The sequence below is a fragment of the Ictalurus furcatus genome, chromosome 7 (genome assembly GCF_023375685.1).
Source record: "Ictalurus furcatus strain D&B chromosome 7, Billie_1.0, whole genome shotgun sequence".
NCBI classification, from domain to species: Eukaryota; Metazoa; Chordata; class Actinopteri; order Siluriformes; family Ictaluridae; genus Ictalurus; species Ictalurus furcatus.
In genome coordinates this window covers 22653208-22677509 of record NC_071261.1, presented here as the reverse complement: position 1 = coordinate 22677509, position 24302 = coordinate 22653208, and the positions used below count along the sequence as shown (strand labels likewise).

Here is a 24302-nt window from a genome sequence, read left to right as displayed (position 1 = left end):
TGAATGGCGGTGCGTGTTAATGCAACTATGTCTAATTCAGTGTAAGTACACAACTGGGGATATAATTTAAAACACACACACACACACAAATATATATATATATATAAATATATATAAATAAAGAGATGCACCGATGTATAGTTTAGAAACATCCGATGATCAGGGCCGATTATATTCTGTCAATCAAAAGAGGGCGGGAAAATACATCAATTTCGTGCTGTGTGTAAAGAAGATGTCTCTTGTATGGAATGATGACAAAACTGCAGTTTGTAAGCTCTGTAAGCTCTGCACTGCTCAAATTTTACACCGGACGCTGAAGCAGTGAAGCGGGAGTTTCGGCATCGAGTCTAATTATTTTTTTTATTTTTTTTTGCCACGCTACTGGAGCTGCTCGCGCTGAATTAAAGCGCCAGTACACCGTTGGAAGATGTATTTCATATCCAGTTAATGTTTATATATAAAAAAGTTGATATTATATATGACCAGTTTGATGTCAGTGATGAAGTAGAAATGCTTTTGTTTGTGGTGAGTGAATGTGAGAATAACACGAGGTTTTTTAGAATTCAGTCAATGTTAATATGAATTAATAACATTCAATAATTTAAGAAATCTTAATTTAATCTTCAGAATTTAGTTCATGTGTTAATGTTAATTTGAGTAATGTGTTTTCTGTTTATGAGACCAGTTACTGTAAAACAATTTGTTGAAAATAAAGTTTTTATTTGCATTTCTTTCAGAATTGTGGAATTCATTATTATTCATTTAAAAGAAGGCATAAAATCCAGGCATAAAATGCAGAACTATCTTTGTGTATATATATATATATATATATATATATATATATATATATATATATATATATATATATATATATATATACATACACATACACACACACTACAAAGTATATAGTAGTACTAAACTTAACAGCAGACTCTTTATCTAAAGCCTGCAAAAACCTACTGATTTAAGGCTTAGTACTGGACAGAGAGCCAGCATAAGGTCATCCAGTGGGAACTGGCTGTGTTTTAGTTGTACAGAAAAAGTTGTACGAGGACATGGTGTGCACTAGTGTAATGTGGTTGAGGGTCAAACTATACAAAATAGCCTTGTAGCAGACACAAGCGAGTAGTTAACATAGCACAGGTTTGTCTCACCTTCAGCTCAATGTGTGTGTGTGTGTGTGTACACGCACAGAGAAACTCACAGTGATAGTAATTACCACCACATTAAAGACATGAGCAAGATCTAAGAGTATAACCATTAAACAGCAGCCCTTCACTGGAGTCTCTCACACACACATACCATGGGATGGTGGTGGCAATGTGGTGGTAATGTGTGATCTCTCTGGCGCCTAGCTGTCATTTGGCAATTTTCTGCACCTGACTTGCAGATACATGAGAAGACAGCACAGGCATGATCCACATAATATCACCTTTCATCACTAACTTCTCATCCTTGACACTACATTTAACTCAACTCACTGTTTATTTAACCTATTTCAAACTATATGGAATATCCCAAAATGATTTCTAACCATTAACGGAAAGATACCCAGAATACCAGCACACCAGAACATGCTGTCTCAGTCTGCAGTTTAAGTGTGTGGACAAATCAAGCGGTGTGAAGAACATTAAATCTCATCACAGCTGAACAAATAGAGAGCACTGGAACATCTACTCTGTGCTGTATGCCCTCCTTATGCACAGGTGAGCCTTCTGCTCTGTGGGAGTGTGAGTGTGAGTTTGTGTGTCTGTGTGTGTGTGTGGGTGTGTGTGTATCATTGCGTGTGTGGCAGCATTTGGTCCGGGATCTAAAGTAGATTGTTCAGCATTGTTCAAACATGCTGGTCCAGACCATTCCGCTCTTCTCTAAACCTTTCCACAGTTGAAACCCTCAAGTGACCCAGTGTGGTTTGCATATTCAAACTGTGGTTACTGAAGTAATAGGCAAAGCGCCTGCGTTTCAGAAACTTCGTCAATGGGAAAATATTTGTCCCAAATATCTCCTCACCCCCTACCCATAATTCACTGTTGCCTCTCTGGGGACATGGGGTGCATATACTTTCTCTAGTACCAGTACAGAACATACCCAAGGCTCTGGTTACCCCATAAACTGTGGTTTCTAAAGGAAAAAGCCCAGTGCTGGTTTTCCATTTCTGAAACCAAGCTGAATTAAATAAATAAGTATTGTGGTCTTCTTGTAAATTTGCCAGTAACTGAATCAGCATAAAAATTATTCATTACTATATTAAGTCAAGGGGTGCACAGTAACTTAGTGGTTAACACGTTTGCCTTGCACCTCCAGGGTTGAGGGTTCGATTCCCACCTCCGCCCTGTGTGTGCAAAGTTTGCATGTTCTCCCCATGCTTCGGAGGTTTCTTCTTCCCCCAGTCCAAAGACATGCATTGTAGAATGATTGGCATTTTCCAAGTGTGTGTGAATGTGTGCAACTGTGCCCTGCTATGGGTAGGCACCCCATAGCACCAACCCTGGGATAGGCTCCAGGCTCCCCAACGACCCTGTATAGGATAAGTGGTATTTAAAATCGTTGGATGGATAGGTGGATGGATGGATGGATGGATATATTAGGTCATCGTTATCACTAATTCACCCACGACTAAGCAATTGTTAAAGGAATTAAAGGCAAAATTACCTTTGCATTGTTAGACAGATGTCAAAACATTTGAGAAACAGATCAGTGGACTCCTGGATTTTGTTGACTGCCCACAGTCATCATAGTTTATGACTAACAACTGCAGGATCTCCCTTCTTTCACACTAAACCACAAACAGCCTCCTGTTACTTCTCTATTTCTCTTTTTCTCCTTTTATTCCTTTAGGAAATACTCATGCTTTCAGTGCGGATCCATTAAATCCTACAAAGTCCACAGACAGTGCAGCACTGCAGGCAGAGCTCCTAGAACTCACAACACAGATTAGATCAGACCTGGCCATCAGCTCTTTGTTATATAACACATGCCAGGTAGCAGCACCTTGACCTGTGTTTTTTATTTGCCAATGCTATGTCATGCGTTTCATTTGTGTTATCTCTTAAGGCCAAGGGGCAGGCAGGTGAAACGCCTTGCTTATGGACGAGTCATGAGGACCTTCTCACTTCTGTTTATACTAGCTTTAGATCCTGTGTTTTACAAGGCTGATTACAGTTCTGCCAACCCGTTCAGTCAGTTGGCATGTGGATTGTTGGGTATTTTATACAGGACACTCGGAGTAGGGGAACAAGAACCTGAAGAAGTAGGCTAATCTTTTCTACTCAGGGTCGAAAAAAAAGAATTATTCTGGCAATCTTATACAATTGCATGGCTCTTTACACCTCACCTCTACACACATAAAGCAATTTGAAAGTGTCTCAATGCTTTTTTCCCTGGCATTATTATTATTATTGTTCTTGTTGTTGTTGTTTTGCCACAGCAGGACAGTACAGACAACGGCAGAAAAAATACACACAACCCATGCTGCCTAAGCTAATACATTTTCCAAAAGAAAGAAAGAAAAACGGTAAACATGTGGGTCCCTCAAGGGGATGTCATTTTTTGTTTTGTATTTGTTCTGTGTATTTTTCATCTGGGAAAGTGTTTGCAGTGTACCTTTAAAACTTAGGGTACAATTAAGGTCCTTATGATCTATGTATTATAAATAAGCTTTAAACGATTTCTGCATTCACTATTCAAGGAGAAAATGTCCCTAAAGGCTTCCACCTCAATGACGTGCAAAGATACCGTTTGGGACCTTTTTCTGGAGTGTAGAAAAGTGCAAATGTTTTCTCAAATATTTGAGGATTGCGTCTATTAACAAAATAAATAAATAAATAAATAAATAAACAATTTAAAAAACCACCAACAGAAAATGTCTTGTTTTTCTGTCTTGAAACCGAACACGTGGTTAAATGCGTGAAGAAGCTTTCACTGAAGCTGCTAGATAAACCTGGGACTCGGTGTGGAGGCGCGGATAAGACAACAGAAAGACTCTAACGTCCGGCTCGCGATTACTTTTGCACTTATTTCTCCAAAGATAATCCGTTTGTCCCGCAACGACACTTTCAACTCCAGCCCGAGGTGTCAGAGAACTCAGTAGATGCACACATGTAAAGCCAGTAAAAGCCCAGTGAGCACTGAGACTGAACTGTGACACAGACGGGTCTGGTTTAAATAGGACCCATAAAACTCACGATGTTATTGCTTTCCATTTGGGTTAGTCCTGGTCCACACTGCTTTGTGCACAACCACAATTCACGGGAGAGAAATTCCCGTTAATATATTTAATGTACTGTAAATCTGCTCAGTGAGAGTGAATGAGGCTGTAATAAAAGTTCTGTAGGGAAGAGTTCACTGTGCACTGACTCACTGCAGCTCGGGTTATAAAGCACGTGCTTGATCAATGTAAAGAAGAAGTGCTCCAAAAGAAAACAGTGCAGGCTACTGAAGTCAGACTCGAAAATGCAGTGCAGACTGTAAATAAATAAACAGTGTTCAAACTGGCCCCAACAACCTGCCACGTTATCACCTCATTTACAGTCGTGTGAGCACACTGGGGGCTGTGTTCCAAACCGCAGAGTAGATTAATAGTTTAATATCGGACCACGGCGTACAGTGTTGACCTACTGCTGAGCACGGTTAGTTGTTTTAGTGATGGTTAGGATAGGACGAAATCTCTCTCTCTCGCTCTCTCTCGCTCTCTCTCTCTCTGTGTGTGTGTGTGTGTGTGGACTCACTCTTGCAGTGCAGCTCGAGCAGTGCGTGGTACCACTCGTCCTGGTCCGCCTCGCTCTCTGCGGCCACGGCGAAGCTCTCGGCGCGGGTGTACAGCACGATCATGTGCTTGTGCTTGGCGTCGGCGCGCTTGTTGATGTTGAAGCACGTCTCGAGCGCGAGGGCCCGCTTGGGCGCCGCTGCTTTCCCGCTGCGGAACTTCTTCTCGCTCTCGTAGTACTCCAGGCGGGCCGGACCACGCTCCGAGGCCGCGCGCAGCACGAAGTAGCGCCGGTGCATGGACTTCTGCTTGCGGAGGTATCCGCTCTTCCGCACGTCCTCGCAGCTCGGAGCCTCGCTCTCCATTGCGCTCTGTCAGTCCTGCACTGGCTTCATTCATTCACAACTAGCTCGCGGCGAGGGTTTTTTTTTTTGCTCTCCTGTCCCTCCACGGAAAAGTCGGCTCGTCGTGCACGCGACGGCAAGAGACTCGGTCATGCGGCTGCTTCCATACAGTGTGTCCTCTTGTATCAGGAGAGGGGGGGCAATGTCATCAGTCAAACGGCTCATCAAAGTGTGTAAAGCTGTGAGAAAGTCTGTCTCGCTGTTTATCCAGGACTGAGTGGCTAAATCGCATTAGTGTGTACAGTAGGATAGTCTACATCGCCTCTGCTGCTACTGCGCGGCCTGTCACTCATCGCCCGTCCCCTTAGTTAAAGAGCGCGCGCGCGAGTGTGTGCATGTGTACGCGTGTGTAGGCACCAAAGAGGAGGGGAGCTTCACGAGACGAGGTTGCCAACCAGAATCAGATTTCTTTGGCAGAAAACATTACCTTTTAAGTAAACTTAAGTGTTTTAGTGATAACCGTTATCAGTTTGCACAAACCTTTGCACTACTGAAAACTTTCACTTCTACTGTACTGACACGAGGGTCTAAACGACCGTCTATAGGCAAGGCGTTTGAAGCCTGTATATCTCAGAATAAACTATCTGCATAACAAAAGTGAAGTGTTGCTTACGACCCATTTGAACACGTTTCCTTCAGTCGCTTTGCTTATGAACGCTACACTGCGACCTCTGCTGGAGATTAAACTCCATACAGACATATCTATTTTGATAGAACTGCAGTCATGCTGGAATAATAATTTAGGCCACATGCAAGGTTTACAGTGATACCTTTCTCTTTTTTTAATTTCCACTTTAAAGCTCTAAAGAAGTGCAATTACATTCATAACGCAGTGATGTCCCCCCCCCCCCAAACAGATAAAAATATAAATGCAAATCTTATAAATAGATATATTGCATGAAATCCTGAAGCAGCAAAATTCAAACTGAGGCTTGATTTCCATAATGTAACTTATACAATTAGATAGACGTTGACACGAACAAATTAATAGTTTCTTTATGCATACGGATACTTCCTGTTACAAAGACATTCTAAATGAACCAATGCAAAAATATTGGAAAAGAAAGAAAAAAATTGTACATGAAGCTTGACATTATTTGGTCCATAAAGATGAGTAATGCAAATAACACTTTGTGTGAAATCACCAAAATTGCAGTACATTCAGGCAGCGTCTTGCTCATGAAGCGCATGCAGGCTGATGACGTACAGACATGTATGCCTCACATACATATACAAACAAATGATTAAGTCGGTTTCTCCTATTAACATGCATTTGGAGAGTTGCCAAATGAGAGCTAAATAAAATTTGCACACTTCGTATTAATAATATCATAATATTTGAAGCTCAAGTTGCGTGCTGCCATTTTTCTGTGTTTAATTACTACAACTTGATACTTGGGTGTCTTTGCTAAAATGCAAGCCAGTGCAGGCTAAAAGCTAGCAATGATTTATCAAGAGTACAGGGCAGGAGGTTAAAATCATCTGTGTGTGTGTGCGTGTGTGTGTGTGTGTTTCTGATATTGCCACTTGCTATCTGGCACCATTAGATAACTTATTTGATTAAACATGTATGACATGAACACACCCACACACAAACATTAAAAAAAAGAACACAAAGAACACATGCTCACAAAGAACTTTGATTTGTAGTGTGTAGTGCAAAATGGTGCACACAAATAAGACATTCACGCATACAAATACGAACACAGACTCAAACAAAAGGGATCCATTCTTTAATACACACAGACATTAACTTAAACTCAGGAAAATGGGCAGTCCTTGTGTGTTTTCCTCTCTTATCTGATGGAGGAAGTTTCCTCAAGGCATGGAAATGGCATCATGCTTTCTGTCTCTCTTCCACATATACCCACAATCCCCCTCTCTCTCACTCTCGTCAAAGGGACGATGTGATCAGATAAAAGGGTTCAGTGACGTTCCTCTGGTGGGGTAAACCGTCCCCTGAGAGAACACATGGAGAGAACAGTAGTGAACTACGCACAGATGTGCTCATTAACACACATACACCACAGACACTTTCACCACACACTCGAGTCACTCACAGAATACATTTGGCCTAATTTTAGATACCAATATAGTCATTACACATGTTATAAATAACTGATATTACATCAGTTAATCACTGAGCTGCATATTAAATCCACCTACTGAAAGTCTATACTAAGTTATGCATGTTCGCTAACCAATTTAAATGTGTCTAATTAAAGTTATGGACCAGAAAGGAGCAGAATGGAAAACACATTGATACATTACTAAACAGCAGCAGATTGCAGAAGTCTACTCACAGTAAACGGGTTGACGGACATCGACCGCTGGACTTTGGAGGTAGACTCCAGTGCAGGGAAAGACGAGAAACCTGCAGTTGATGAATTTACAAATCACATCCAAGACCCAACACAACACCGGAGATGTATTTGCCATTAATAATGAACTAAAGAACTGAACTAATAATGAAGAAGGAAATTGTACATACTATATAATATTTCAAGATTATATCATTTAAGCAAAGCACCAATCATTTAGCGTGCTTTCATTTTGCCCATGCACATGTCCACAACCTGATTGAAGTAGAATGAATATGGGTGTGGCTGACCTGCATATTTGTAGATGTATTAAATGATGCATATCCATGTTCAAGTTGTTGAAGTGTGAAAGTAGTTCTACTGTTATCAGCAAAATTATATTGAAATTGAAACCATTAGATTAAATTTCTGTTTATAGATTACTAACATTAGCACACACTCATTGATTAAGTTTCATTAAAGCACTAGTTATTTTCATTTGACATTTATATATATATATATATATATATATATATATATATATATATATATATATATATATATATATATATATATCTCGGCACTTCAGAGACACCTACTGGTATACTAGACTGTTTCCTTTACTATGATCCTAATCTTAAATACCTCGGTCTGTACTAAAATTACTTTTATTTATATTTTATAAGCCTTTTCACTTTATAAGTAGCTATTAAGTAGTGTGGAGAAACACACCTATTGAAAAAACCCCACTAATATGGAGCATACAACTTTAAATGCTTGATCAGCACATGTATTGTTGAAATACTTATAAACACATATTTTACAATTAGTCTACTGCAAAAAAAAAAAAAAAAAAGGTAACGCATACAGTACATCATTGATATAGCCATCTGGAAAATACATTACTGTGTATTGACAAGAGGAAATGCATTAGACACAGGCTCATTTAAGACCAGATCGACCATTTAGCTCATGATTGATGGTCAGGAGAAGAAATGTCTGAGCTCACCATTTGTCTCCTGATTATTAGCTGGGTCATGAGGAAAAGCATTCTGGGAGGTGGGAGCAGGAAAGGTGGCTGAGTGAGGGAAGGCAGCTGAAGGAGACGGTGACACAAGCGTACTGCTGTCACCTGTTAAAAAGGAGAAAACTTTACAACAAAGTATTTAAACAAAGTACTGCAGTCACCATGTTTGTACTCTACTGGTTGATCCAGGTCATCCTGCAAGCCCCTTTGTTACATTAAAATCCAATGTACTCATAATTACTATGATCTTACTGTGTAATAAAGATGTGCACTGCTACACCATTATGGCAGGGAACGTTTCATTGAACATACTTTTTTATCTGATTTAAACATAATGCTATTTGCGATTGCCTCTTAAATTACTTAGAAGTTATTTGTATTCTCTATTCTAAGGGTTTCTTTTGTTCCACTGGTTTGTATTATAAGCAAATCAGGAGAAATCCTGTCTATAACATGATCTTTTCTACCTGAAGTTCAGTAAGGACCCTGTTTCAATTTGTGAATCTAAGAGTTGAAGACAAGAGCTACAATCATAAAAGTAGATGGTGACGGCAAGAAAAACAGCCCTGTCGTCAGACAAAACAGCTGTCATATTTTACCACTGAGTATTTCTTGACCACTGGCTTGGCGACCTGCCACAGCACCGCTGCCACATATCATTTTTACATTCCTGTGCAGGGACTCAGACCACTGACTGCCTGCATACTGGGGTTGCCGATAAATCAGGTTTCATAGCATGCTAATTCTTTTTTTTTTTTTGCTTTTTTTTTCCAATTCCTTATGGCTTGGTCTATACTGAGTGGTAGTTGATCTGTAGTCATATTGTGTCTCTCAGGTTCCTTACGAAAGGTATCATCATATGCACATGAATTTAAGAAGTTTATTTCATTGTAATATGAACCTTCAGCCTGCACTAAACCAGAAAACCATTCCAAACCATTATTAACAAAGGCAAGGAACTCTCTAAGGTTATCCAAATTAAGGCTAAAAAATCACAGTATGTTTGACGTGTGCAATATTTTGTACTTGGTGTTCCATTTAGCTGTTTATTCAAAAATCAATCACTTAGATGTTCTTGTGTTACGGAAGGATACAGGTTAAGCTTGAGGCAAAAATAATTTTTGGATTAAAAATGATTACTACCATCCAATAATTTCTCTTAATCTGGGATTAAAGAAGTAGTCCTGTGAAGCACCCTGTGTGTGTGTGTGTGTGTGTGTGTGTGTGTGTGTGTGTGTGTGTGCGTGCGTCTGTGTGTGCGTGCGTGTGTGTGTGTGCGTGCGTGCGTGTGTGTGTGTGTGAGAGAGAGAGAGAGATTAGGTCACACATTTAATCACCAGTCTCAGTGCAAAACTGAGATGAGGCTCACCTGTGGCCGTGCTGTTGAAGGGGTTACTAGGGGATAAAGCAGGCTGTGAACTGCTGGCTGTAGAACAGAAGGGGTTTGGGAAATCTGTGGAAAGGAAAAGAAAGAGAGATGCTTTAATTAAGATGCTGTGTGTGACTTTTGAATTAGCTCTAATTGGGTCTAATTACATAATCTGTTTACATAAAATGGAGCTAAGGTTCTAAAGGGCAAAATGATTACACTTAAAAACTGTACTAGATTTTAAGATTACGCAGAAGTACAACGGACTCTAAAATAACTCTACATCTCAAAGCAATTTATATAAATTATATCAGTATAGATGAGATTAATTATACAGTCATGTGGGGAAAAAATGCACCCCATGAAAATTGTTGGCTATTTTGAAATATTTGATCATCTTTGAAACAGTGCCTATTAATAAAGTTGATATACTTGAACAAAACCACAAGGAAAATTATCTTTTTCGATCATTTATTCAACAGAAATATCAATAGATGCGATATTCTTCTGTGGAAACAGTAAGTACACCTCAGAAGCCTCAGAAGCTAGTATTGCCCTCTTTAGCAGAAATAATTTCTTGTAAGCATTTTGCATAATTTTCCACCAGGCTTGCTGGAATTTTTCACCACACTTCCATATGTAATATTCTTTCAGTTGCAAGATTTTTGAGGGTTTTCCTGTATGTACTCCCTGTTTCAAATCCCCCCACAACATTTCAATGGGATTCAAATCCGGCTTTGACTAGGCCATTCCCATAACCCTCTATTTCTTCTTTTTGAGCCATTCCTTGGTGGATTTGCTATTGTGCTTAGGATTATTATCCTGATGAAAGGTCCACTTTCAGTTCAACTTCAACTTTCGGACAGATGGCCTCGCATTACCTTCAAGCACTCTTTGATATGATGTAGAATTCATAGTTGAATCATTGAATGCAAACTGTCCAGTCCCTGAGGCAGCAAAGCAACACCAAACCATTACATTTCCACCACCGTGCTTCACAGTTTGTATGAGGTGCTTCTCCTGAAAAGCTGTCTTTGGTCTGCACCAATCATGTCTGCTGTTACTGTGGCCAAACAACTCTATCTTTGATTCATCTGTCCAGAGCACATTAATCCAAATGGCAATGACATTAATCCAACTGTGGTCTTGCAAAGGCTTTTTCCTGGCTCGCCTCCCATGCAGGTCAAATTTGTGTAATTTCTTTCAGATTGTAGAAGCATGCACTTTGACACCAACAGTTGCAAAACTTACTAGCAGATCCTGTAATGAAAATGGGGTTCTTGGAGACTTCTATTTGCATCAGATGGTCTGCTCTTGGGCTGAATTTGCTGGGACGGCCAGTCCTGGACAAATTGGCAGTCATTTGAAATCTGTGCCATTAGTAGATTATTTTCCTTACAGTGGAATGATGTATTTCAAATAATTTGTAGATCTTTTTAAATCCCTTGCCAGACTCACAGGCATCCACAGCCTTTTTTCTGAAGGCCTTACAGAACTCTTTAGATCTTGGCATGATGACACCAAACACCTCAATAACAAAGGGAACACCAGACACTAGATATAAGAGGGGTATAAATAAGACATGTTCCACCTGCACTCCCTAAGCAGGTTCTAATCACTGACACCCAAACTTGAACACCTGGTTAAAATTTTATTGATTTGAATGTAAATGATAAATGTTAAATGTGATAAATGTAGGGGTGTACTTAGTTTTTCCATGTGACTGATCTGTTTTTTGTTCATTTAAATTGTGAAAATTACTACAAAATGTACATTTTATGTGTCATTAGATAGAGTGTATCAACTTTATTAATAGGCACTGTTTCAAAGAGGATCAAATGTTTGCTTATCCTAATATGTCAAAAAACAAACAAACAACAATTTCCATGGGGTGTACTTATTTTTTCACATGACTGTATATACATGTTTCAAAGAGCTTGTAGCAGAATGTGCAACTAAAATATATATATACACTGTACTCCAGAGTTGGGTATAACGCGTTACTGTATTCTAATTACTTTTTCTGATAACGCCTTACATTTTAAATTTATGTAATTTGATTACAGTTACTGAGGTCAATAAAATTACTTTACTTGAAGTACAAATTTATTGTTAAGAGAACAATATTAAGTAAAATGCATTTTTAAAATAAACCATGTTTTGCGCGGCTGCCAGGCGCGTAACCTGGCCTGGGCATTCAGGGCTGTAGCCCCGAAGATTTTTTCTTTAACCATGAATAATTCTCCACTTGGACTGGTTTGTCACTATGTAACTGAACGTCAGTAAATGTAGACCACAGTGTTGAAATTTGTAACGTTGTAAATCTTCAGTGAACAGAGGCGAGGCCAATCAGATAGGATTTACAGGAAAATATGTGGAAACACTCGTGTCTTATTGACTGACAGTCTCTCAATTCTGCCAAACGCTAGCGCACAGTGTGAGGAAAAATGGATATACGCCGATTTTATTTATTTTTTTAACCAGTAAAGGGGTTGAAACTGAAACAGTAACATCCTTTCATGCTGAGTAGGAAAACAGGGTGTGTAAATGTCTATATGAGTTCCAGTTTATGTGAACATGATATGAGCAGAGCATAAGGAAAGATAATGTACTTTGCATGGCACTCTAACATAGTTGTTAGAGTTAACTTAGTTGTGCCTCCTCTTGGCTAGCGACAACAAACTAGCTTAGTTAGAAAAGTTTGATATTTTATCGGTCTGGTAGTTCTACAAACAGTGACAACACCCGAGGCAGGTTTTATGATAAATCCAACTTTTTTGTAGTGTATAAGTATAGTGTAAGTTTTGAAAGTAACTTTAAAATAAAGTAATTAGTAATCTGATTACTTTTTACATGCAGTAATCAGTAATGTAATCAGATTCTAAAGTAGTAAGTCATCTGTAGTGGATTACTTTTTTTGAGTAATTTACCCAACACTGCTGTACATACACATGCACCCACACATTTTGCGTAAGTATATGCGTATATTTGCATAATTAATCACCCCCCCCCCCCCACCCCCGTGTGTGTGGGGAAACATTATATTATGCAAATTTATTTACAAATACAAATCATTCACCCCAATTGCTGAAAAAGCAGATATTAGTTCTGGTGCAACCATTTACCATCAGAAATCTCATAATTAGTTGAATGGAGTCGATCTGTGTGCAATTATATAAAATTATATAAACGCACCCATTCCTGGAATACTCCTAGAGCACATACCTAAACAAACAGCATCATGAAGACCAAGGCACTATCAAAACAAGTCTGGGGCTAAACAAATATGGATTTAATGGTGCTCTGCTATCCTAGAAAAGTATCAAGCGGGGTTTGGATACTTTTCTAGAGTATGCAAAGCACCATTAAATCCATTATTTAAATATGGAAGAAAAAAAAATATGGCACAACCAAACCTAGAGGAGACTGTCCAACAAAAATCAGCAACAATGTATAAACAGCTTTAGTCAGAGAAGCGACCATGAGATCAAAAAGTTTAAACGAGGGATAAATACACACACTGCTAAATAATTAACTCACTTGCAAATGTCTGAGAGGCTGATGTAACCTCTGGCACACCTGGAGAGCTTGAAAAGAATAACGTATGATCAGATTCAAAGGCAAAAACCAAACTCCATTGTACCAACACAAAACAAAAAGGAGATGCTTTGTTTAACGGTTTAATAATTGAGTAATAAGTAATTCAGCCCAGTAATTATGTACCTTGCAGGTGTGGAACTAGAAGAGAGTCTGTTGCCAAACAAGGTGCTGTATTGCGGAGGGCCACTAGAAGGAGCTGTGGATGCAACTAAAAAGACACATCAGTGTTGAGTCATCATATAGTCCTGTCTCAAAAATCCTCCCTGCAAGCTTCGCCTCGCCACTCCACCTCCGCTTGAACATTAAAACAGCACACTGAAATGTATCTCAAGACCGTTTGAGGAGAAGTAAAGTATTTTACAAACCCCTTGCAGCGATCAGCATCAACGCTCATCCTTAAAGGTTATTTCTGATGTGTTTTCAATGTAATATAATCCTAATATATGGCATTTAAGTATATCACTATATTGTTACAAAATCCTGTCTTCTAAAGCTCTTGCTACAGCATTTGAAGAATCCATCGTGAACTGCATGCTCTAATGTAAACTCTTTCCTGTGTTCTGTAGAACAGTTAGCGAGGCCTGATATTCCCCTAAAACTTTCATTAACAATTTCATCTCTCTTTCACTTATTTCTGAATCATCATATAAGCAACACAATGCACATTTGGAGAAAAAAAACCCCACGATTATCTTAGAATTTATTTATCTCAGAAAAATACACACAAAGAAGCATACGCGCATGGGACAACTTTACCTGTGGTAGGCGTGTCAGAAAAGGCCTTGTCGAGTTGAGACACGGCAGCATACCTGTCCTGAGAGACAAGTGGTGGAGCCTGATGGCTTAGTGCACTAGGGGTAGAACCAAGACCTCCAAAGTCCAAACTTAGAGATTTAGGGACAGTCCTAAATGGTGCTCCTCCTCCTGAGGATACCGTGCGACCTATAACAGTCACAGCAGCGGATCTCAGATCAAGTCCTGACTACACAGTGACGTACTGTCCCTGTTTCAATACACCCGATTTAACTGCTAGCTCCTTATTTAGTGAAATGTTGTATGTCAATGAACCAAATTTCCATCATAATAATGCAAGCGGAAAAACAGGATCACCTCACTGGTGCATATTTTCATGGTATAGCCGTTTGGTAACTATGAAAAAATAGTTGGGTTAGAATTACTACTATATCAAGCGTCATGGTTAGGCACACTCCTGTGATATCAAATCTAAACAGCTTCTTTCATTTTCTTTCAAAACTGAGTGTGTTTGCACTCTCGGGTATAGCATTTATATCAGTCATTTGCTCTTCTCTGTTACAGCAGTAAATTTGGTGAGTCTGGTATTTAATTCATTCTGTTAATAGTTTATTGATTCTGTTAAATTTATGAGATTTTTTGCATAATAACGTGTCAACTAGGATTCATTTCCGACCATAAATATAGCAATCGAGCAAGAACAGGAGAAAAAATTGGCTGATACCCAACTAAAAAAGCAATACACCAGCATCAAAGTGAGTTACACCTGCATACAAATAGAGCCCTAAGGCTTCAGTAATAAAAGTCAGACTAATTGTATATAACGTAGTGCCATCTTTACAGCCACAGGTCTTATACTTGAGGGTAAGAGCACCATAACCAGCCTATGTGCCAGCCTAAGACAAATGTAGCAGCATGAGGGATATTAATAATAAAATTCCTTCAAATCTATACAGTTCAGACCAGCATCGTTTGGAGCATTTTCCTCCTTCAACATACGAGGTGTGAATACGTCAGTGACCTACAGAATGTGCCAGTAAGGGCCACATCCTAAATATATCCAAGCTGTAAAGCCTTTTTTCTATTTTTTTGTCAGAGAACAGAGTCTGTCCTTGACCTGTTGGTGCTGCGAGGACGTGCTTTGAAGTCCGAGAGTGGAAGCTGTGCAAAGCCAGACTCAACAGCATTCCATAGCTGACTCGGCCACCATTGGCATTTAGATTTTGAGTCACATATCACTAACACTTCACACACTGTTTCTGTCTGTCTGAGATGAACGTGGTACATTTCAACACATACGTGTAACTCAGTGTGACAGTCTAGAAGAACCTCTGACTGAAGAACGAAAACCATGCTTTTTAAAATAACCATGCTTTTTAAAATAAACTGTGCGAACATGCAGGAAACACAACATATAAATAATACAGAGTTCTTCCTGTGATTACTCTACTCGCCCTATCAGTTCCATATTAGAGGTCAGTAGACAGATAACTGTCATAGAAGTGCATGCACATGCAGACATGCAATCAAAGCTCAGCAGCTTACCTAGTGTGAAGCTGTTTTTGAAAGTGCTACTTGCTGAAAGGTTGAAATAAACAAAACTTAGAAATAGTATACTTAAAATTCTGGATGTATGTGCATGGCTTTGTGTATTTGTGTCTGGGTCTGCATAGAGGTGTGCACCTGAAGGGCGTGGAAGGGCAGGGAAAGAGGGAAGGCGACTCTGCGGTCCCATTCCTGGAGAAATTGTTCCTGGTCTTTGCCTCTCCATCCCACTTAACAAGGAATCTGAGAGAGCAGAGGGGAAGCTGTCAGTTGATAAATGATATAGAATGAATCACCACAGTGAGTAGTGTTTGTAGAACAAAGAGACACAAACACGACATAACGAGATAGAGAGAACAGGGGTGAGAAGAGCCTAGAGAAGAACAGAGCACAAGAGAAAAGAGGAAAGAAGAGAAAAGACGAGGAGAACAGAGGAAAGAGGAGAGTAAAAGAAATGTGAGGTGATGAGACATGGGAGGATGTGACAAGGGGAGTGGAAAGGAGGAGTGGAGGGAGAGTATATGAGAAGAGATGAAAGGAGAGGAGACGAGAGTGCATGAACAGTGCCTTTAATAGTGTGGTCTCTGAAGCTCTGAGATCGAGTGGGTCGAGCTGTGAAAACCTCTGTACGAACATCAGCTGGAGACACAGCTGGAACTCTATCCCATGATGGCAACTGAGCCTGGGACTGCCAAACACACACACACACACACACACACACACACACAGAGCTTACTTTCAAATTTGTACAATAATAGAAACATACTTTGTTGTTTTTTGCCCATTATACATAATTTTCCCCACTATAGGAGTAGACGAAGTACTGCACTATCAATTTTTTATAGCCACCCTAATTTTTTATATACATTTTATCCAATATTATTATCTTTGGTAACATTCCAAAAAATTAAACGTGAAATGTTTTTTACCAGGGTTGGGGGTTCGATTCTCACCTCTGCCCTGTATGCGCAGAGTTTGCATGTTCTCCCCGTGCTTCTGCAGTTTCCTCCACAGTCCAAAGACATGCATTGTAGGCTGATTGGCACCTCTAAACTGTAGTTTGTGAATGGATGTGTGAGTGTATGTGATTGTGCCCTTCAATGGGTTGGCACTCCCACGTCCTGGGTGTCCCCCGTTTTGTGCCTTGAGTCTCCTGGGATAGGCTTCAGGCTTAAGCGGTATGGAAAATGGATGGATGGATGGATTTATCATGTTATGTAGTTTTTTGTTGCATGGGACTGTATCGCTTTGTCCATGGTAGATCAGAATTCATGATTTTATGCCGTTTTCCTGTCTTCACCTGAACGCTACAATACCCAGCATGCAATAAGTGGAAGAAATTGAGTGGCCTGCACAGAGCCCTGACCTCAACCCCACTGAACACATTTGGGATGAATTGGAACACTGACTACACCCCAGGCCTCCTCACCCAACATCAGTGCCTGACCTCACTGATGTTCTTGTAGCTGAATGATCAAAAATCCCCACAGCCATGCTCTCAAAATCTAGTGCAAAGCCTTCCCAGAAGAGTGGAGGTTATTATAACATAATGGGATTTTCAATAAGCACATATGGGTGTGATTGGTCAGGTGTTCACATACTTTTGGTCATATAGTGTATGTCTGGTCATTGCATGCTAGACCACCACTTAGCATCATTAGCCACTGACACGACACCAAGCTATAAGAATCTTCTAGAGTTACATCATTTGAAAGTGTTAGTTTATCTGCATAACACTCATTGTCTTTTAGTGCTAATCCATAATAATAAGTGGATTAAATTTATATAAAGTCAAGCTGAATAGTCAGATTTTAATCAAGTATTTCATTTGATACACAAATCACAACTCTTTCTAAACAGGATAGAAAACTCTTTTTGTTTACAAACATTAACGCGGTCTCTACACCACTGAACAATGATGGATATTTCTGAGTGTGCAGCCAACACTTCAAACCGGAAGACTATAAAAGGCATTTGAATGCATAGTTACTAGGTCTTCCTCTGAAGAATATGCTAAAGAAAATGGCGATTCTGTCTGTATTTAATACAAAATGGAAAGCAGAGAAGCTCCATGCCCGGAACGAAAGGAGCCCAACTGATGTAGGAGAACTAGTTTATGTCTGCTAGGAAATTCTAGTCTTGACCTGTCTAACTCCTATTAAGATGGATAGTAAGGTTGCTAACACAAAGGTACATAATCATGTAGCATTACTAGCTAACATTATGGTAGCTACTTGTGTTGTTGATAACTTCAGTTATTTGGCTCAGTGTAATTCTGAAAGCTCTCTGCTTTTCTGGTGCATTTCTTCTTCTGTATATTCTGAATTGAACATATATGGTTGGATGTCACTGTGTAACAGTAACTAAAAAAAATCCTCGACTGTTGAGTCATTTCTGTCACTTGAGTAATCCATTCACTCCATCTCAATAATTTACCTACACAGCAAAGTCATTGCTTATTAGCAGTAGCTAGATAGCTATACTGCTTCCCTGAACATAATATTATCTTGTGAGCACTGCCCCCCATTCCCCCCATTCCCCCTTCTGCCCCCAACCCAAATATACACCATAATCTTTATCCATCCATCCATCCATCCATTTTCTATACCGCTTACCCTACACAGGTTCGCGGGGAGCCTGGAGCCTATCCCAGGGGACTCAGGGCAGGGGGACACCCTGGACGAGGTGTCAACCCATCGCAGGGCACAATTGGATGCACATTCACACACCCAATCACATGCTACAGACAAGTTTGGAAATGCCAATCAGCCTACAACGCATGTTTTTGGAATGGGGAGGAAACCGGAGTACCAGGTAGAAACCCCCGAAGCACGGGGAGACCATGCAAACTCTGTGCACGCAGGGCAGAGGCGGGACTCGAACCCCCAACCTTGGAAGTGCGAGGCAAACATGCTAATCACTAAGCCTAACACAAGCAGTTGTATGGAGTGTCCTTTTAAGTAACCACTTTTCAAATAGAAACATGATGGTGGCAGTCTGGTATTACCCAGAGACAGAAAAGAATTTCTAGTATTTTTTATTTAGTATAGTATTATATATTATTTAGTTATTTTTTAGGGCCTAGTCAAATTACTTTACCTGTGCCTATGACTTTTGCACAGTATTGTATTTTCTTATTTCAGTTTCTTATTGTTTTTCCTTCCATCTCTATGATTATCTCCAGTTCTCTCTCCATCTATCTCTCTCACCAGTGCACGTGAAGTCCGGGCTGCAGGGTTCAGTGGGTTTCCAGAAGGAGTCTGAGCAGGAGCTTGAACCCCTGTACTCCATGCAGGCTCTACATCCCTCCTGCCTTTACTCTTAGAGAAATGCCTAGAAAATTAAGATATGCTCCATAAGGACATCCAGATTACAAAGAACTCACTCATAGTTGAAACTGAAGACATAATACAACTTTAACATAAAAAACTTGACCAGACTCACCATTTCTTCCTCTCATACTTATCTTGAAGAAATTCTTTAAACTTTTGTGAGTCACGTGGGTCAAAAGAGCCATCAGTCTTTGGGTCGAATGTACAGAGCCACATCCTTTTCCCAACCTGCATTCCCACAAAGCAGAATAGTGAGTCTTTAGATTCCCATTCAGCTCATATAATCATGGAGTATAGTAAAGGGAACAGTAAATAAAACACTTCCTTCTAAATATTAGGTTTTATACATACACACATCCACTATGATTTATCCAATAGTAACATCATAGTCGTACAATCATTAACTTGTCCTTTTTAATCATATCTATCATACATATCTGCTACAATCACCAGCCTTTTATGCAGGAGGAGGAGATGGAATGACTCAGAGATTTGAGACCTGCATTTCAGAAGTATTATAACAAAAAGAGCTCTCACCAATAAATCATTCACAAGGGACTAATGCGGTAAAGAGTGAGAGGCTTTTAGTGGTATTACATGAGGTGTGTGTATGTGTGTATCAGTAAACGGGTGCAAGTGCACGTAATGTGAGCGTTCTGCTCACACTACAATATGAGGGCCATTACAAATACTCCATGTCTACCCTTGTATCCCTACTCAATATTTAAGCACTAAACAGGCCGGTTTAGCTTCACGTGACCTAGAGCTCGCACCCTCCTGACCACACACACAGAGCAAGTAACTGCCACATTCCTCAAATACACTTTATGTCATCCCAAAAGTCCAGTCTAACTGCTCAGCATGATGACAGAAACTCTTTTACACTCACTACTATGGCCTACTGGTCACAAACTATGTGCACCCTGCATGTAATTTATACAACATATTCTAGTAGTGTGGATTTTTTTCTCATGCATAATGTATGAACAGTTTCATAGTGAGACCAGAGAATGTTGTGCACCATTAGAGCAGAGCTCAATGTGCAAATTTATGTAAAAGGCCAAAGAACTTTGAATCAAATCAAAGAACACAATCATTTTCCAGATAAATCCACTGTGCATTTTCATTTGTAGGATTAACCCCAGCAGGGATACATAATCCTTTCCAACCAACTGCCACCCTAACTCGTACTTCCAATCATATCTTTAGTCCTATTCAGACTGGATTGAATTTATGTGGGTACTCTTACATAATTCTAACATTTGCAGGTGTTACACAGAGACTTTTATTTCCACCCAGATCAGCAATGTCAAGAGTTTTTCTCCATCTTCACCTGAGAATATTACAGACCACTGTTTTTAACCTACTGTTCTTAACACACACACACAAACAAACAATGAAGATGTCAGATAGTAAATCATCTAATGTTAGATGCTGTTAAATAAATAAATAAATATAAACATATATTATCCATTAATAATCTCTTATTCAAACTACGCATGCATACATGAGACATGTGTTTATGACACAAAAATCTGGGTTTGTAGGGAAAACAACCCTGTGACAACTTGGTCCTGGTGTGTTAATTTAATGTGCCTGGACCAGAGAGTTTTATCACAGGGAGATTGTGTAAAAAATTTTTTTTCAAATATTATTACAGACATCATAAAATGAGTCATTTTGTCCAAACAGGGATTTTGAGAGGTCTATTAGGTACTCCTATGCGATTCATGCAGACATTATTCCGTTGTAGGTATTTAGACCAAATTTTGACCAGTAATGTATGTTATGTGGTCATTCATTTTGCACCAAGGAACGAATAAGATGTTTTTTTTAAAATGGCCTTCTTGCCACATGACATCTAAACAATTAGACACAACACTGATCTCTTGATCTGTTAAAAACATTTCAAAATAATAAAGAATATCAGCACCTTTTCTCAAGAAGAGATTTACTATTTAGGCTACCACTCAGCCTTTAGATTTAATATGATTCGTCTTACGGTATTCACTAAAACATTGAGGGCGTGTCTATTATATGACCACGCCCACCCAATTTACAACGCGTCGTCTGCGCGCTGGAGTGCCCGCCACTTACCTCGTTGCCATGGTTTTGCAAAAATTCTACTTCCTGTTGGGAAAAGGTTGTCATGGAAATGGACTTGACCCTGTGGGGCGGGTTGAGCCCCCTCCTGGAAGAGATAAGAGAGATAAAACCGCTTGGATTGAATTGATAGACTAGCTGGGAACAGAAGAAGGCGCATTAAAAAGGAGAAAAGTGACGACGCATTTATTTATTTGTCTACAGTTTGGTGGGATGTGAGGGATGGGATATGTGGGATGTGAAGGATAGCATTTCATTTCAGAAAATGCAACCGTGAAGATGAAGGAACGAAAATGTTTGAATAAAATAACAAAATCTGGTACCCAAAAAAAAAAAAAAAAACATAACCGTGAAAACAGACCATGGTGCGATGAATGTTTTTTTGTGGAATAGTTTACATGACAATATGAGAAAGTGAAATGTGAAATCTGCGTGTCTAATCTTGTGCTGCATTAAGCGGGCTTGCTGACATGCAGGGGAAAAAAGGCTTAATGATGTAAAACCTGAAACCGTGACGAAATGAAACGTTGCACAGGCGCGATGAGGGGGCACGCCTGAAAAATGACAAAGTAGTAATTACCGCTTGAATGAAGACGTAAACACTGAAAATCATCCTCCGAGTCTCTGGTAGCCTGCTGTGAGGCAGGGTGAGAGGGGGCTTGCCTTATCTATGATCATAGTCCCTACAGCACGTCGCCTACTACATCAGGTTTGATCAGGCTTAAGCACTGATTTAGGACTGAAGTTAACACGCATAATCCTCCTACAGTCAGACTCACAGGCCTGTGCGTCGTTATAACAGTAATCTTAGAGATGAGATAACATCAGGAGGTTGTGCATAAATGTTAGGGTACTTACAGCATTCCGGAACATGATGTGCAGACGAAGCAGCCCACCGTGATATCGGTGTAAGTTACACCAGGCTGGCCGCACTCGAAGCAGTGTTTGTTGGGCCCGGTTTGCGCGAGCTCCCGAACCTTGCGGGCGCAAATCTCCTGGTTGTCCCGGTGTTTTCGGTTCGACATGCTCGTGTGTTGGGTGCCCAGAGAGAGAGAGCGAGACCGCGAGACCGCCTGTCAGGGATGTCGAGTCTGCAGCACGGAGACGTGAAGTGGCGCTCCGTTACACTGCACTCAGTTCCTCCTTCGATTTACTCCGCTGCGTTTCTCACGTCCGCCTCATGAAAGCCGCTCTGCGACTGCATAATCTTCAGACGGTTTATCTCAGGGATCTCCACATGCATATTTCAGATGCGCAGTCACCGAGTTGTCCACTTGATTTTTTTATTTTTTATTTTTTTTTATGTATTTGTATTTTACTAGCCTAGTGCATATTTAGTTTTCCATTGCTACCCATAATCAATAGTCCAGAGCGCGCTTTAAAAATCCGTGTTTGCTTTCCGCTTAAAACCTGTCCTGAGATAGCCTATATATATATATATTTTTTTTCCTCCTTGCGTTTGCCACGCATTCATGACCACCGTGTTACATGGTTAAAGCTCATGAGAACCCGCCCGTCCTTCCACGAAAACACGACGCTTTGCTGGAGCGGTGACAGAAATCTGGGCTCGGAGTGCACAAAACAGCGATACATGAAGCGTACAGATACTCAGGAACAAATGAACAGCAACAGGATGCAGTAGCTGCAAAAAAACAACCGCGATATAATAGACCAGGGAGTGAAAATCTTTTTGTTATTGTTGTTGTTGTTGTTGTACCTCTGCCATCCACATTGCTGGTGTGTATATATATATATATATATATATATATATATATATATATATAAGAATCAAACACATTTGAATACATTTAGTGCATCTATGACACTATGCTAACAATCAAGAGTAAATCTGCTTGTTCTGCTTGTCATGTAGCTAAGAAAGCTGTGAAACTGTCCAATGGCCACCAGATGGCGCGATTTGATTGCGTTTTTACCGTCACAATTCGATTATAACCGTTTCAAATCGTACATACGACATACGGTATTTGTTATAGTCTGTATTTCTCTATATACAGCAAATAATAGAAAGAGAACCACATAAAATGTGGTCATGTGTATTCTGTATTTTACATTTGTACACACAGTAGTGATGTGTCGTTCATGAACGATTCGTTCATTTTGAACGAATCTTTAATATGACTCGGGAACAGCGAGTTGTCTCAGAGAGTGACTCGTTCATTTTTGGCCGCGCATGCGCAGCAACATCCCCATAGGTTCAGTAAAGGAAACAGAAATGATTAGTTCATGTCTCGAGTCTTCGGGTTTGAGTTGTTCGTTCATCACGTCACAGCCCCAGTACAGACTGCATTCAGCCTATTGGGTGAACTATGAACGAACGACTCGAATCTGATGACTGGAGAGGTGAACTAATCATTTCTGTTTCCGGGGAACAGACGTGATAAATGTGACAAACGTGACAAAACGACTCGGACTGGGAGGTGAGGTGAACTAACAGGCTGCATAGCCTGAAGACCCAGCTAAGCTATTAATTAATCTTTTCTGTTTCTTATAATTTGGCCTTGGTTGCATTAGCTTATAGTTTATTTTTTATTCCAAATGTGATCAACATTTGCGTAGATGTGTTGGGGAATTTAACATTTAACATGTAACATTTTAATTATATTCTGCTGAAATGAACGAAATGAACTACATGACTTGAAGTCAGTAAAATGATCCAAACTTCCCATCACTAACACACAGGGCCGCCCAGGGCGTCAGCATATTTGGGGCGCCGCCTCACCGAATCCGATTAACAGTACCAAGCCACATTTAACGCTCCTCCTGTCTTTTATTACCTCAGAAAAGTTCGTTTGGTCAAATTGGTTTGTTGGCGCCCCCTGGTGCCGATGTAAATAAGCGGCAGAGTGTGCAAGTCTGCAGCATGACACTCATCACTGGTGGGGGTTTTATTTATTGATTTTTTAATAAAATTAAAAAGTACATCATACTTATCAGTCATCACCGTTGGTGTGTCTGTGTGACTGTAAAGTGTGTGTCAGTGAATTAGTTTTTTATGGCATTATGGACGATAATGATCGGCATAATTTTTATGGTAATGCTGCTGACGTATTTCCTGCAGTAATAATCAAGATTGTTAATTGAGATGCAAAATGAAGCGACAAAAACCATTGGGAGCTCAACCATATGACAGGAGCGCCTCA

The 24302-nt window shown here is 39.9% G+C and overlaps 2 protein-coding genes across 6 annotated transcripts in view; both read right to left on the bottom strand.

Annotated features, from left to right (window-relative positions):
- si:ch73-335l21.1 (insulin receptor substrate 1-B) overlaps window positions 1–5954 on the bottom strand; it is a 49369-nt gene extending 43415 nt beyond the window's left edge. Inside the window, exon 1 of the mRNA XM_053629281.1 lies at window positions 4731–5954. Coding sequence (XP_053485256.1) covers window positions 4731–5073 — 343 coding nt within the window. The 5' untranslated portion in view covers window positions 5074–5954. The remainder of the gene's footprint in view (window positions 1–4730) is intronic.
- A 132-nt stretch (window positions 5955–6086) lies between these two features.
- On the bottom strand, window positions 6087–22824 carry agfg2 (ArfGAP with FG repeats 2). Of its 5 annotated transcripts, XM_053629284.1 has the most exons (14): window positions 22000–22821; window positions 21136–21229; window positions 19151–19266; window positions 18916–19039; window positions 16274–16394; window positions 15845–15949; window positions 15707–15739; window positions 14165–14350; window positions 13532–13616; window positions 13349–13395; window positions 9809–9892; window positions 8422–8544; window positions 7416–7486; window positions 6087–7071 (listed from the first exon to the last, which is right to left on the bottom strand). In XM_053629284.1, the coding sequence occupies exons 1-14, from the start codon at window positions 22164–22166 to the stop codon at window positions 7024–7026; spliced, it is 1404 nt and encodes a 467-aa protein (XP_053485259.1). In that variant the 5' UTR covers window positions 22167–22821; the 3' UTR covers window positions 6087–7023. The 5 variants fall into 5 exon arrangements, with proteins under 5 accessions (XP_053485259.1, XP_053485257.1, XP_053485258.1 ...); XM_053629282.1 differs by lacking the exons at window positions 6087–7071; window positions 7416–7486 and adding an exon at window positions 7494–7793 and having other exon boundaries at window positions 22000–22824; XM_053629283.1 differs by lacking the exons at window positions 6087–7071; window positions 7416–7486; window positions 15707–15739 and adding an exon at window positions 7494–7793 and having other exon boundaries at window positions 22000–22824.
- Between the last annotated feature and the right edge of the window lie 1478 nt (window positions 22825–24302).